At 43.4% G+C, this 15,570-nt stretch overlaps 1 protein-coding gene across 3 annotated transcripts in view; it reads right to left on the reverse strand.

Moving 5' to 3' along the window:
- Positions 1-456: 456 nt before the first annotated feature.
- Positions 457-15,570, reverse strand: part of WHAMM (WASP homolog associated with actin, golgi membranes and microtubules) — a 31,042-nt gene continuing 15,928 nt past the window's right edge. For 2 of the 3 annotated variants that reach the window (XM_032699996.1, XM_032699995.1), the window contains 9 exons: positions 11,170-11,343; positions 9,683-9,833; positions 9,005-9,174; positions 8,151-8,316; positions 7,021-7,208; positions 5,504-5,590; positions 5,324-5,419; positions 4,401-4,944; positions 457-1,759 (listed from right to left, as the gene is read on the reverse strand). In XM_032699996.1, coding sequence (XP_032555887.1) covers positions 1,473-1,759; positions 4,401-4,944; positions 5,324-5,419; positions 5,504-5,590; positions 7,021-7,208; positions 8,151-8,316; positions 9,005-9,174; positions 9,683-9,833; positions 11,170-11,343 — 1,863 coding nt within the window. In that variant the 3' untranslated portion in view covers positions 457-1,472. Of the gene's footprint in view, positions 1,760-4,400; positions 4,945-5,323; positions 5,420-5,503; positions 5,591-7,020; positions 7,209-8,150; positions 8,317-9,004; positions 9,175-9,682; positions 9,834-11,169; positions 11,344-14,432; positions 14,973-15,570 lie in introns of those variants that run through there. The other variant, XM_032699994.1, reaches the window with a different exon arrangement.

Raw genomic sequence — 15,570 nt, forward strand, 5'->3', positions numbered from 1 at the left:
AGCAGGTGTAGGGGCACAGCCCATTGTGCCCAGCTCCCCTCCGCAGACATCACTCAGAAAAGATGAGTAAGAACTGATATGTGCTGCTGCTGCTGCTCTTGTCTTAGTTTGGTTTGATTGCAGTGGACAAAAAAAGCTTGTTTTTTTTCTGACATCCAAGCAGCAGTAGGTGCTTAAATGGCAAAAAACGAACCCCCAGCTGCTGCTTTTCGAAAACTGTTGCATACGTATTTACTGTGCTGATTAAACAGATCTGCTGCTCTGTATTAAACAGGGAATTAAAGCACTGTATTTGCAATTTTGTTACCAAATTCCAATTCATAAATATTCGAGAAAATAAGAGCATTTACATATAACATTAGTGAGAGTGCAGTTGCTATCAAAAACTAGAGTACCATGATATAAGTAACGGTTAATTCATAGCAGTATCCTAAAATGACAGCACATTGAATCCACTTCCTCCGTCAAGATATATTTTTATTAAGGGTCAGTATAAACTTCAAAAAAAAACTTGAATCATTTTTGTCACTATCTACCCAAAATAGCAACAGTCTCTACATTGAATGTAGCCGAATTTTTAAATAGTCAGCTTCCAGGCACAACACAAATACCTGCCATTTATAAGGCCATCGGGTAATTTAAATTCATGAGACTAGCTATAAACATGTATTGATGTTCTCAGCAGAGAAATGCAGCTCTGCATTATAGGACTAGATCCTGGAAAATACTGTCTACAATATTTTGGCTCTTTCTTTCATTGTAAATGCAGAAGTATGAAAAACATTTACCATCTAAAAGTTCTCTATACTTAATCTTTTCCTAAAAAGTAAACTTTTCAGTAATTACTGCAGTAGTGCTTACTTCAAACATGATACTAATTTTCCCAGTCAGCATTATCAAGTGCATTCATAAGTGCACACTTTCTAACATAATGATAAATGGAGCATCCATGTAGTTATTTGAGAGTGAGCAGCAGTAGAAGAGCAAAATGTTAAAGAATTTTATGGACAATGGAGGTAGGAGTGAAAGATTCCAGATTATGCTAAGTTTTCTGGTCTCCCTCTGTCACCACAGATTTGGTTCTACTTTTACCTGACAAAAGAGATTTTCGGTTATTTTTTCACTCCTTAAACTTTGTTGTGATAGCATTACCTACTGTGTAGTAATGATCTAAACAGTGCATGTTTCAATCCAGTATTTTAAGTGTCTTCAGATGTGGTGAAAGCATGACATGGTTGAGCCAAAAATACCTATTAATGCAAGCATAATTTGGAGTATGATTTCTTATGCAAAAATAAGAATTTGTAGCTCCTATATAGAAAATCAACAGGATTATTTTACTTTACAAGACATTTTGGACTATCACACACACACACACAATCACACTTCTTTCATTTTGAAAGGGACAGTCTTCCATAATGTGCAAAATTAGGCAGACAGTTCCAGTCAGTAAGTCTGTTATGCTGAACTGGTTAGCTGTCCCATTCTCCATTATTCCGATCATTGTCCTCCTCTTCTTCAGAATCAGCAGACACCTTCTTAATTCTCTGCATGGCTGCTTTAATGCTTCTCTCTAGGTCACTAGGGGATCCTTTACTGACATCTTTTTCAGTATCTCGATTCACTTTCCTTAGTTTAACTCCTTGCCTTATGGCAGAGAGGATGTTGTCTTTCACAGAAGCATAGGGGTTTGGCTGTTCTACTTTGCGAAGATGAACTTCACTGCGTTTTAGAGAAGCCAAAACTTCATCCATGGAACCTGCAACAGATGAATCTATTGTTACCAGAAGAAAGAACAAGACAACTACACTTAGTGGTATAAAGCCCTACCCAAGTGCTCAGGGCTCTCCCTTTAATCTGTACTAAAGACAGGAAAAAGGATGGTCTCTTCTGGAACAGACTCTTTCAAGCTTCTGCAACAGCAGGCTCTGGAACTGCTTTTGAAAAGCAGTAAAGCTTTTATATCTTGAATTGAGAATCCAACACTTCTTCAACACTTTACAAAGTGGTCCTCTAAGGAAGATATTATACACAAAGGATGATGCTCTTTTTCATTACAACTTTATGGGCTTTCAAAAAAATTTCACTGAACCAAAAAATCTCCTGCATTCTCCGTTATAAACAATCTTCCATCCCTCCTAGCTCGCTCATAAGCCTGCTGAGACCATCGATTGCATTTTTGCTCAGCCAAGAGAAAAATAAAAGGATTTGAGTAGAAGGGCTTGAAAGTGCACCATTGAAATCAGTGGGAGCCAGCTCAGGCCCTACGCAGGCAGGTCTTTTCTGTACGGACTTAAAAAACAATTCCCATTTTACAACATGATTTAAATCTCAGGTGTATGTTTCTGAACTTCAGACCATGAAGGGCACCACACTGAGAGAGCTTCCACTAGTCCCCCGATACACAGTAATTTGTGTTTTACTCCTTCTGTTGGATTCTTTGCTGCTTGCTGCAGACTGTCAGACAGGGAGGCCGTGTCCCTGGACAGCAGTTGACTCCTACAGCAATAGGTCCAGACCATCTGTGCCTCACAGCCAGAAGTATTTTTGCCATGCGCAGTGCACACAGGGTTATGTGATTAACATCAAGCACTTGAGATGTAACATTTTGCTAAATCCTGTGGTACCTTCAGAGACTGAAAAGGATCAAGCAAAGATCCACCAGGTCCTCTTACAAAGCCTACAAGTAAGAAAGCCTTAAGTCTATTAATGAAATGGGCTGCCTGGTAAAATACTAGTCAGGCTAATAAATCATAAAAAAGCCTCTCCTAGCTCTTCACATACAAAGACACGAGTAGTCCATAACAAAACCAAACATGTTTATGAAGCTGTTTCAGTAAGTTCCTGTGGCACTAATTTAGCAATTACTATTACAGCTATTAACATGACGGTTTTTCTTCAAGAAACAGGTGTAAACAACCAATCAGATCTTTCCAGTAAACAAAAAACAATTTTTCTTATTCAAAAATAATGAAAATACATCAATGTTAGGCTGTGAATGGCAGTAATATTAACCACCAGCAAGGCTGTTCCAACAGCAATCAGACTACTCTGGTGTACAACTCCTGCTGCTAATTAAAGCTTCTTAAGAGTATCCGTGGTAGAGTTATCCCACGGACATCCCACACCAAAGTCTGCACTGGATGCACAGTAGTTTGTCATGGGAACTCGACTGCGTCTCAGCCCATCAGCTGCTCGTACGTCCCCACAGCTTGGAAGAACTGAAAATGCTGAACTTTCCTTGGTATTTCTGCCTGTGGTTTGCCTCTTAACTGGGAGGATACAAAGGCTGCTTAGATGTATTGTGAAAGGGAAAGGAATGTACCACGTTTAAACACATTCTTCATTCTAGCATAAGCTCCACTGTGAAAAACGACAGAAAAAATTGCTGCCTTCCAACTTAGATCAATCTCCCTGACACAGCCAAAATATCCGCTCGCTTTAGAGATAAAAATAAGCCTGTTAGCAGGATGTAACCGGTGCAGCCTTGGGAGGCTGCTGAGCTCTATTCTCATTCAAACTACTGTTTCAATTGCCGAGTTCAGCCTTCAATTACACCTGCATGATCTTGCTAACAAAGCAAAGGTGTAACAGAGCAGAATTTCTCCCCTAGGAATGTGTGCCAAAACTATTCACCTGCCTTTCAAATCCTGGTTGAATCCTACACGAATTCTTTTATGAAACCTTTATTTAGAAACCAAGCATATTGTAAGTGGACACGAGCTGTGCACACCTTAGAAATGCAAGCAGCCCAACTGCTAGATCTGTAGTACATAAATCAGAAACACTAAATTGCAGCCTTAGTACAAGTACAAATTTACCCAGTGGTCTTCACACTGGACAGGTGATTAATCCTCAATCAAAATACCACATTCAGTCAAAGTTCCAAAATTGTGGCAAGAACAAACACAGCAATAAAAGTTGCTTCTCACCAAACAAAAAGAATAAACCTCCTTTCCTTGGAATTTCTTCTGACACCTTCCTACCAATTGCAGCTGTGGGATTTTCAGTCTCATGAGAAATGCGGGTCCTGAATTAAGATCTCTACAGAACTATTAGTGCTGTGATTAATCATGGTTTAAATTAATTTCTAAAGCCATACTTAATAAATATGTAGAGATTCAAGTTCAACCGTGCTAAAAGATTGACCTGTCCCCTTTGACAGCACTTCACAAAAAATGCCAAGCCACACACTCCAAGTCCAAACATCATGAAGTGAAATCATTGTTACTCATTTAACATCCTGAATTATGGTCAGTGTTATTGTATGTGGTTTCTTAGACCAAGCTTCATTCTCTCGATCAAAACTACACACTATTTCTGTCCAGAACCAGAGGGGGGGGGGGGAACACAAAAATACAGGAAGTGAAAAAAGCACCAGCCGATGTGAGTCCACTTACCTATGCAATTATTTATAGATGTCCTGGGTGAGTCATCCTGTTTGTGCAGTGCAGGGCTTTCTGAGGGGCTATTGCAGCTGAGGGGAAGTGGTGTATCATCTGTTGCTGGTGGTGTCTTTAACTGGAGAGGTAAGGGGGGAGGTGGGGGAGGTGGGGGCAAGAGAGGAGGGGGCAAGGGAGGAGGGGGTGGAGGAGGAGGTGGTGGTGGTGGTGAGGATGGAGAGACCAACAGTTCCTTGCTGTGCTTTTGTTGCTCTGTGTCACCATCAGTAAGCTCTGAGTCACCATCACTAACAAAAATCTGGACAGGGATATCTGCTGGGGTGTTCTGACACAAAGCTTTTGATTCTTTGGCTTCAATCAGCAGTATGCTCTGTGGCTGCTCTGGAGCTGCCCTTGCTCGTGGTGAGGGTGCAGGGGACAGTACTGCTGGGGATGAAGGTGGAGGGGACAGGACTACAGCCTGTTGGGTGATGTTACGTGGCAACTTGGGACTGAGAGGCTGCGGACGAGATGTTTTCAGAACAACATGAGCTGGACACTTCTGAAAAACAAATCAGAAGGCAGGAGGTCACATGTCTACTGGACGGGCCAAAACATCAATCCCAAAGAGGTAAAAAGTCAGAGTACAGACCTGTCCCACTCCCCCATTCAAGCAGAAAATTCAACCCTGAATAAATTTAAATGAATATCAAAGTATTTCTTTCAAAGCCATTTTCTCACCTGTATTCTTTGCAACAGGTTCCACACCTGGAAATTATATTCTTAGTGGATTTAATCCTCTTGACTCATAACACATAAACCTATTTTAGGCTATCCAAAATGTTGTCTCTGATTTGGACTGTGCTCACACGTGAGCTATGACTACTTTGTGACGTTGTGTTTTCACACCATTTAGGACTACTGGAGTTCACAGTACTTGCCTCCCTGAATGCTTTCAGCCTCTCCAGTGTTTTCTGACGTTCCTGGCTTATCCAAGCCTTTTTCTTTTTCTCCTCCTCTTTTTGCTTGTCTCTCTTCTGCATTAAAACACAAGTAAGTGAGCCTTAGTCTGTGAAAACAAGCAGCTGGGAGATTCTTCAAGGCTGCAATTCAGTACTCACTATCTGTATGCTGTGATGCTGCTGGAAGCGTTTTTTGCTCTCTTCTGCCTGTTGCAGTCTCTGACGGTGGCTTGCTTCACACTGATCCTGGGAGAAGAGCAAAATTCAGGCAACTCTCAGTCAGTTCACATTCACTGTGCACCATCTGTGCCATTAACTCCTGTGCACAGGCCACTAAATAGCAACCATGGTTGCTATTTAGCAGTGCCAAGAAAGATGGCTAAGCTCAACTAGTGTCAGATGTGAGACCCTGATGGTGAAGTCTGTGGGAGTCCTTCATGGCTAAAGCCAGTGGGACCTTTTGTCATATTTTTATTCATGCTGCAGAGAAAATATACCCAGACCTGAACTGACCGCTCTGTCTTATACTTTTGCTAAAAAAATAATAGAAGAAATGGGAAAAAAAAAAGAAGAAGAAACAAGCTCTGAAGAAATGTCACCCAAGTACCAGCTGGAGAGAAGGGATGCAAAGACATGAAGAAGAAGGTAAGAAGGAAGCTAGCAGGGCATTACAAAAATACAAGGCTTCTTTCCCCCTGCCTCTTATTTGCCATAGGTCCCAAGTAAAAAAGCCAGGGAAACAAAGGTATGGGAAAGCACAATGAATGCCTAGCAGGGGTACTTTCTGTAAGTAAGAAGTGCCACAGAAAAGCTGCAGGCTTCAATATTTTCTCTGGGAGTCGCTATTTGTCTCTGTACAGAGGGGGATTATCCACATGGCTGGACAAGCATTTGCAAATCATCTGGCATTTGGCTTTAGTGTTATATAACTCATAGACAGCAATTAAGGAAATGAAAACAGAAGCAAAAGAAGTGTTTGCCAAGGAAGCAGTTGCAAGCAAGAGACAATGATGGCTAACAAAACATTTCCAGTGTCATTCCCATTTTGTCCAGGCTAAAAGGTAAGGGGTAAAAGGTAAGACAGATTGGGACCTAATTTCTGCTCTCTGCTCCAGCAGGACTGCAGGTGTAAGGTACACTCAGCCTACTGGGAAGGTTCATGAGAGTCAATTTGTGTCTTCCTAGTTCTGCTCTGGATAGGAAACAAAAGAAAAACTGCCCTTTGCACAGAACTGAGAGGCTGGAGAGAGAATTGCAGCAGTTAAGTTTTCCCCTTCCCCCTGTTCAGAGGTAAAAGTATCAGCGTGTGGGCTGTTCTACCACTGCAGTTTCTTTCACGGAAGGCCAGGCTTCCTCCTGTACTGCAGATATTTTGAAAAGGCTGCTAAGGCAAAGCTCCAGCTGGCCTCAACAGGGCTCTGGTAAGGCTTAGCTGATGGGGGAACACCTGGGTCTCCCAGGTAAGTTTGTGTTCTAAGCCACATGCACTTGCACCACACCACGGAGTATAAAGCTGGCTTAGAATCACATTGCCCCTCTTTCTGTTTGTGGACCTTGGCACTGAGTTTGAATCATCCTGTATGTTCCACCCAAAGCTTCCCTAATTGTTTCCTGTCCATCCCTCGTGAGTCAAGATATCAGCTAAAGAAAATGCACATCTCCAGGACTGCATTTACTTTTTTGTTCCTGAGGTAGGCTCTCCTCGCACAGACAGTCCCACGCTTTGTCTCCAACTGCTTAGTCTTCTGCCTCAGCATCGTCATTTCTGACAAGTTAGCGTAATGTTGTCCCATTGTCTGTTCAATGACCTTGAGCTCCTCAGGATTTTCACATGTATCATAGTAAACAACTTCATCCTGTTTCTCTAAAAAGGCATTTGGCATTTTTTAAAAAACCAAAAATTGCCACAGTTATTTAAACATTTAAAGAGCTAATGACATTTCAAAAGCCATTGAAGGCAGTGAGTTAGTTATGAGGAAGTGTAATGCTCCAGAGCCGAGCTTGGTCCTCCACAGTCTTATGCAAACATGTCATGTTACTCACAGGGGTGCTTTGCAGGATCAAGTTTATGCTGTTAGCATTTGTTATTTAGCTTCCTCTTTCAAATGTCTCTCTGTGTTTTAACTCCTACCTTCACCAAATGGAGTTTTCCTGGAAAATCGAGGACTGTTCTGATCAACACTGGGTGTCTTATTTTACTATTTACCACATTTTAATTATGCAACAAGCAGCAGCAATGTTTTCTTCACAGTGCACATGGTAACAGAATTCATAAGCTCAAAGAAGAACAAGACTGGTGCCTAATTTGCTCATAAATACATCATGACATGATACTTAAACTGGAATATAGCAGCATTCAGGTACCATTCTAGCCAAATCACCTCCTTTTGTCATTATAGGATGTATTTTGTAATTTGTACACATTATATTAGAATAGATTATGATGAATTACAGGACCTATTTCAGCAGGTTCACGATATCTATGCATAGATCTTGTAACTGTGAGAGCAGTTAAGCACTGTCAATATAAGTTATTCCACATGCTAAACCAGTGCATGCACATATCCCAGCTGCTGGCAAGATAAGCAAGCACTGTGGTGTTTTTTTAAACTTGTGTCATCACATTAGTGTCTAATTAGTTAGAGGACAAAATATCAGATGGTGCCACGGTGCCATGAATGTTTTCCAAAGATGCTTTCTACTATTGAGACCCAAGCAGTGATATCCTCTTTTTAAAAGTGAAAACAGAGCAGGCTATATCACTCCTGTGTTCTGAATATGTGCTTAAATAATTGTTTATTCTCACCTTTTATCTGCCTCTTTATAGTGTCCAACTGTACAACAAGCAGCATCTCTTCATGTTTCAATACTTCAAGCTGTACATTATATAACTCCAGCTGCGTTTCATAATACTGTATTTCCAGCTCCTCCACTACACTTAAGTTCTCTTCTTGTTCGCCAAGACTCTCCATCTGTACAGCCCCAAACAAAAAATAAAACAACAAAATATGCACACATGAAACATGCCTGGATGCACGAGTACCTGTAAAGAGCCTGGCCTAACTGGCAGCTGTTTAGATGCTTTGGTGTGGAAACAACAGAGCATTAGAAATGGCTTGGAGCAGAAACTCAGAGCAGCAGAGAGCCTTATTAACCTAAAGTGTAAGTTTATCTCCAGTCTACCAGGAAAGGCTTCATTATAAACCACACAAATGATACTACTCCTGAAAACAATTACATATGGTGCAGTACACTACTCTTGGAAAATAAATATCAGGTACTCCTAGTGGCAGTTAGAGGGTAAATCAAGAAGATCAGAAGACTAATATTAAATATTTTCATTTTTCAGTGTCCTCTGAAAATAATATCTGGGTTTATCTCCCTAAAACTAACTATTTCAAAGGTTAATATCAGAAATGCTAACATGACATTTGAACTGTAAAAGCATGTATCTTAAACTTTGCTAAGTGTCCTCAAAAATGCAGCAGCAATTAAAAAGACCCTGAAGACACACATTTTTCCACAGCTTAAAACCATGCTGAAAACCAAAACTGTTTCATAGACAAAGACTTTGAAAGTCTACTGCCATGACCACTTTGGTAGGTTTTGATGAGCCCTTCACAAAACAGTGACAGAAAAGGAGGCTTTGCAAGGTCTTACAAGTTTCTGAATGCCAGTTCTCTTCTGTTTCAGGCACAACTCTCTTGCCCTCAGATGCTGAAGGGTTTCTTTTGCTAACATACATTTCAGGTTTTCTAGTCGTGGCAAAGCTGATGCCCAGGCAGTTTTACCAAATCTTTCCTCATCTTGTTCCATCTGTTTGTGCATTGCTGTGGATTAAAACATTGCAGTAAGACATGAGAAATGCAATGTACTAATAGCCCTTGTGTGTTTCTGCAGTACTAAAAATGCTGATCCAATTAAACAATTTTGCAAGCTTCTTTAGAAATTACAGGATTAAAAGGCTGAATTTGTGATCTTAAATATGTAAGTAAAATACTTCATTGTACCACGGAAACATGCCTTAACAGTTGCACGGAAACCTACTCAGCTCACATGCTGAAATCCTTGAGGCTTGCATATTAAATGTTAAAACTTCCATGTGTTTTGTGCAGAGCTTTGCAGCCATGGGTCTCAGGCTTTGATAATATTTATGTGCAAGACAAATGCAATTTGTAAACCGAATTAGTTGAAAGATATAAATCTTAAGTGAATAAAAGGCTTCTTTCTCAAGCTGGACACTCATCCTAACCTCAGGTTCTACAGATTCATAAGAGGAGCTCTCAGTCCCCTAAGTCGAGTATTTACACAACCTTTTGTGTAAATCATTTTGATTACCTGCCAGAGCCTTTACAGTTTCTTTGAAGTAGTTCACAGTGATATCCTGAATGGAGCACACAGCACTCTCAGCTCGCTTAGTCCATTCTTCAGCATCTTTCTGCAAAGCTGCCACTCTTCTAGGCCCCAGCTTATCATACTGCAAAGACTTCTGCAAGGACACAAAATTCCCGGTTACTGCCTGGTTTCCACAGAGGTGCAGCTGCATGATAATATATTTGGAGACATTTCAAGCAAGGCAGAGCATGGTGGGAAACATGAGCTTCCCCTCACCTGTCACAACATGAATCACTGTCCATGCCTATGTATTGCCTTGTTTCTCATTCTCTAGGCTAACTCAGAACTTTTGTTTCCCAATCCTGACCCCACATTTATTTCTTAAAATATTTTTTAAAAAATCATAAAAATCACATCCACCATGAGTGCTTTGAGTTGTTACTAAAAGTAACTCAAACCCACTCTTCTATGTGCAATGTTCCCTTCTATTTTTCCCCACGTGTTGACAGCACATTGCACTGTCAGGTTCTTCAGTTTGGCAGTCCTTTCACACAGGAACAGGGATACAGAAAAGAAACATAAGAGAGTATTTTCAAGTCCACAAAGTGTACATGGGTAGAAGACTAGTATTCAAATACTTTTTTAAAACAACTATGTTTCAAATGAGCCTAAATATCCCTTAGAGGTTTTTTTTAATACAGAACAAATTCTGTTTCATTTGTTCCAATTTTCACTTTAATTTTCAGAACAGGACACTGGATATTTCACTGTTACAGATTTGGACCTTCAGTATCCAAGCACCTTAGTCTAAACTTAAAACTGTTCTGCTCTTTTTGAGAACATCAACAGCTCATTTTAATTTTAACACACTATTTAAGGAAAAATCAAAACAGTAAATGGCTGCCATTTCCAGGGGCATCACAACTTTCAGCATGTGCTTCCAGTTCAAGATGCACATAAAACTAAATCAATGCACTGACAACTGATGTGTTCTTAATCTGTACTTGTAGCAGGTTGTAGCAGCAATAAAAAACTTCTTTGAGTGGAAAGGTGTCCTCTGTCTTCTGGTCTACCAGCATAACTGAATTAACCAGGTGCATCAGCACTGTTGAGGGAGGACATTATCAAAGTCATAAACTAATCCCACTGAAGGTGGCGCAACAAAGGCTACTTAGATCTCTGTAAATTCAACCTCCCAGAGAGTAAACCCCAGGAAGGTGGAGCTTGGGTACATTTTCCTTTTAACTGGGACACTGGTGGGAAGACAGCTGCAGTTTTAGTCAAGCCACTACCAGGGACTCAGAAATCCTCTGAGAGCGGCTCAGCCCTAACTCTGAATTTCTCAGTCACGTTTGATGGCTTGGCAGAGGCGAAAAAAGTAGGTACAGACCAAAGTAAGTAATGTTACGTGATCTGAGTTTAAACTGCTCCAAGAGCAGCTGGTGCCCTCCTATACAGGTTGGCCTTTCACTCTGTAAAGGCAGACTTACCAGGATTTCCAATTTGTACAGTGTCGCCAGCTCTCGCATATCTCTGAAGGGCTGCAGTAAATACTGGTAGAATTGTGTTGCCATGGTGACCAAATCCTGATAAGCTTCATCTTCTTTTTCATAAACCTTCATCAAAGCCACCATTGTGTCAGCACTTTTATGCTGCTGCAGAACCTAGTGGGATGAAAGGTAAATCAGACACAGCTGCTTTGCATTTGTGTGTGCTGGATGCTGAGGGGCTACTGGGGGAACGACCTGTAGTTCCACAGCCGAGACTTCCTGCTGCATAGGAGGTGTATGCCAGGCATTCTGCTGCCACCCCAGCTGAAAATCTTTGGCACCACACTGTTAAAGGCACTAATTGCTGCATATTGCATTAGGAGACTGCAAGGAACATTATGCCTAGGGCTTCCACCACAGAAATTCTAATAACTGTGTGCAGATGACTCTGTTGCTGCTTTTTATAAACATAACTGGGAATCTTGGGAAGTTAGTGTTCTGGAAGGACAAGCAAGGCATTCTTAAACTAGCTCTTGCATTGCTTCCACAATTACTAAATGCCTCTAATGAATTTCTGGATCCAGAATTTCTGACCTCAGGCACAGAAAAATCATACTGACATTTAAAAATAAGAATTCAAAAATATATTTAACCCTGCAGTTAAATTCCTTTAACTGTTGTACGATTTATAATAGTTTATTCTAACCTCAGTTCTAATGATATTACATTTTGTAACTCATAATTCTTTTACGGAACTGCTGCCTTCCTAATACACTAGACCCTATTTAAAGTCTTTACTTGCTTCTATGACAAAATACAGAGTTGGGGACTTCCCTTTAATTGCATTTGTTTACTGGCACCAATCAAAGCTTCAAAGATTTTTTCTTTGACAGCAGCTGGCAGAGACTATGGCATGCTCCACATGCCAGGATAGAGTGTGCTGGCTGAGAGAACACAGCAAAGTACCACTGAGAAACACAGACCTTCCTGGAAGGACAGTGTGTGCTCTGCAGCTCCAGGAAGAGGGAAGGGGATGGGAGGGAGGGGTGTGCTACAACAATGAGGAAAAGCATTAAAAAACTAAGCTTGATTGTGTTGCAACTGAAAACCCACTGAAACTAAACCATCACTTTTCCTCTTGCCAGCTGAGTCTGGGTTAAGACAGCAGGAGCAGAATTCCCATGAGTGGATGCATTTCCTCAGGGTAAATCTGTGGAAGTCAGCTCAAGGGCATTTCCCACCCATCCTGCCTGCAGGTCTGGCACAGGCAAGACAGGGGAACAAGAGGATCTGAACTGCAGTGTTACTGATAATCCCAGATGTTTAGCAGCCCCTTAGGGCTCCCCAGGAGCTTGTGGTAGCTCAGACACAGTCCAAGGGCCCACCTGCAGCAATTCCACAGTCTGCTTTTGCCCCACTACTAAGGCCAAACACAAACTTAACACTTCACTTTCCGGTTCCCATACTAAAAGCAAGTAGTGAGGGTCATGCTGCTCCTGGAGAATGTTTAGAGTGAGTACAATGGACGTGTTAATGATGTTTTAAAGCCAACTCATGAGACAATTATTCATTTACAAGGGTTGGGCTTTTTTCGTTTGGGTGTTCTTCATTTTTTTTTGAAGGGGTGGTATAGTATGTCTATCATTTGGCCTGTTTTAAGGTAAAATCCCTGCTTTTACACAGTCTCATACTTTTTTCATAGAATTCCAGTTCACCATCAGCCCAACGGACTTCTTTGGCTGCAACAGTAATGTTCTTGTGGTTTTTTCCTTGAACACACAACACAAGAAGTATTTACACCACACTACTCTCCTCCATCCTGTACCAGTATCTTTTATATCCTCTAAAATGAATTTCCTGGCCCAAAGGATGAAGTATTTGAGAAGGACATGGATACAAAGAGGGGAGAAGGATGCTCTGGTACCTAAGGCTGGGTTAGTGGCTATTTCTTGAATCTTGCATAACTTGGTCTAGAATGAAACATAATGAACTTATGTCCCTGTTAGGCCTGCAAATACAACACTACTCTATAGCATCTTTAGCCATATCTAAAATGTAGCTGGAAATAGTAAAATGACTGGCACCAAGTTGTACCTGACCCTCAAGCCCCAAACTGCTACACAGCTGTACACGTTTGTGCTGCTTGCAAAAGAGTGTGGTGGCTGGAATGTGTGTGTAGCTGGGCTGTGAACTGTTATAGTCAGTGACAGACACTGACTTTTGTATACAACACAGTACACGTTAATGTAAACTAAAGATGTCTTTTTAAAAACAGTGTCTTTCTGAAACAGGAATGTTGTTACAGCTGTTAAACACTGTAATAGGAAACAGAAGGCTAAAGTCAACTGTCTTAACTCTCCTCCAAAGCACGATCACTTTCATAAAATACCTTTCAGCTTACTTTGCCAGAAAACAGACTGGAAACAGGTACTGCAAGGAAACTGTAGCAGCAACACACCGGTGAGCTTGAACTTATCTGTAACTCTTGTTTTAACATTCTGCAACTGTGTTACCAGACACCATCCTTTGAATTCATGCTTACAACAAGGGGGGGGGGAAATCCAGGAATACATCTATAACAAGAAGAAACTTAAGGTACTAAATGAAGAAAGGGCTAACATCATCATTATTTCATCAATCATTAGGGTAGAATTTGACACTTTTAAAAAAATAACACAATTTCTCTGACTAGAACACACTTATTTGGCATAGGACTAGGGCAAAGTTTGGTTTCAATAAATAAACTTGACTTAGAAAATTAGCACATGATTGTACTCTCCTCTTCGGTTACTCTTCCACACATTGCACAACACCGCTGGATGTTTTTAGCAATGTGTTTTCGTAGGAGTGCTTACAGCTCAAGCAAATGCCCCAGTGTTCTTATATTGACTGCCCACCTGGAGCCGACTTATTCCCCACTTAATAAAGCTGCACTTACGAGACTGACGACACTTAGTACTTGAGAAAGTTGACTTGGTGGCTCCCAGGTGAATAAAAAAAGTGTTGTGTAAGCACAAATCTGGACATTGGACAACACTACGAGCAAGATGGTATCAGCGGCTCGGTCGCCCTTGCTCACATGAGTCTTGCAAAAGAGTTTGCCCCGAGCGACTGAAGCTGCCGCACCAAACAGCAAACGTGCTCCTACAGCGTGGGGACCTGCAGGGAGCGCAGGGGGGGCCCGGCAGCACCCTCATCCCGCACCCCTGGGGGACAGCCCCGAGCCCCGGCCCCTCCGCCCCGCCCGGCCCCGGGGCCCGTACCCGCCGCAGGGCCTCCTTGGCCCGGGCCAGGTGACCGCGCAGGGCCCTCCCGCGCAGCTCCTGGAGGCTCTCGAAGTACTCATCGTCGCAGCGGCGGTCGGCGGCGAACAGCGCGTCCAGCACCACTCGGCCGCCGCAGAGCTCCAGGGCCCAGCCCAGGTACAGCTCCAGCGCCCGGCACAGCTCCTGCAGCTCGGCCTCGCCCGGCGCGGCGCCGCCGGGGAACAGCACGGCCCAGAGCCCGCCCGCGGCCGCGCCGGGCAGCGCAGGGGGCAGCGCGGGGAAGGCGGGCTCGAGGCGCGGGCACAGGGCCGACAGCTGCCGGTGGACGCCGCGCAGGGCCGGTGCCGAGAACAGCCCGGCCCAGCTCTGCGGGGCCTGCGCCGCCGCCTCCGCCCGGCCGTGGCAGGTCACGGCGAACGCGCCCTCCGCGCCGTTCCAGCCCACGAGGAAGCGGAGGCGCGGCGGCGGCTGGGGCTCGGCGAAGGCGGTGTCGCGCACGGCCACCCACCCGTCGAGGCTGTCAGGCTGCGGCTCCATCGCGACAGCGGCGACAGCGCCCGCGCGGGCCCGGAGCGAAACAGAAACCGGCCGCGGGAGGGGCGGGGCCACGCGTCGCGTCAGCGGCGGCTCGCGCGCCCATTGGCGGGCGGGTCAGGGGGCGGGGCCGTGGCGCCTGAGGGGCGGGGCTGGGGCGGCCTCCACAGCGGGAGTGGAAAATAGACAGGAAAAGGAGCGGGAGGGGCGGCTTCGGGAAAGGTCGTTCTTCGTAGAATCTTGGAATGGTTTGGGTTGGAAGGGGAGCTTGAAGATCGCCTCGTTCCAACCCCCATGCCGTGGGCAACCTTCAGCTAGATGAGGTCGCTCGGAGCCCCATCCAACCTGACCACCTCCAGGGATGGGGCATTCAATACTTCACTGGGCAACCTGTGCCAGTGCCTCACAACCTTCCCCTTCAGTAAAGAATCTCTTCCTAGTATCTGATCTAAGCCTACTCTCAATTTGAAGCCATTCCCCCTTGTCTTCTGTGATTCTGTTAGGACAAGAGGGCACACTCTTAAGCTGTGCCAAGGGAGGTTTAGGTTAGACATTGGGAAGAATTTCTTTAGAGAGAGTAATTGGACATTGGAATGGGCTG

This window comes from Chiroxiphia lanceolata, chromosome 12 (assembly GCF_009829145.1).
Source record: "Chiroxiphia lanceolata isolate bChiLan1 chromosome 12, bChiLan1.pri, whole genome shotgun sequence".
Classification (NCBI taxonomy): Eukaryota; Metazoa; Chordata; class Aves; order Passeriformes; family Pipridae; genus Chiroxiphia; species Chiroxiphia lanceolata.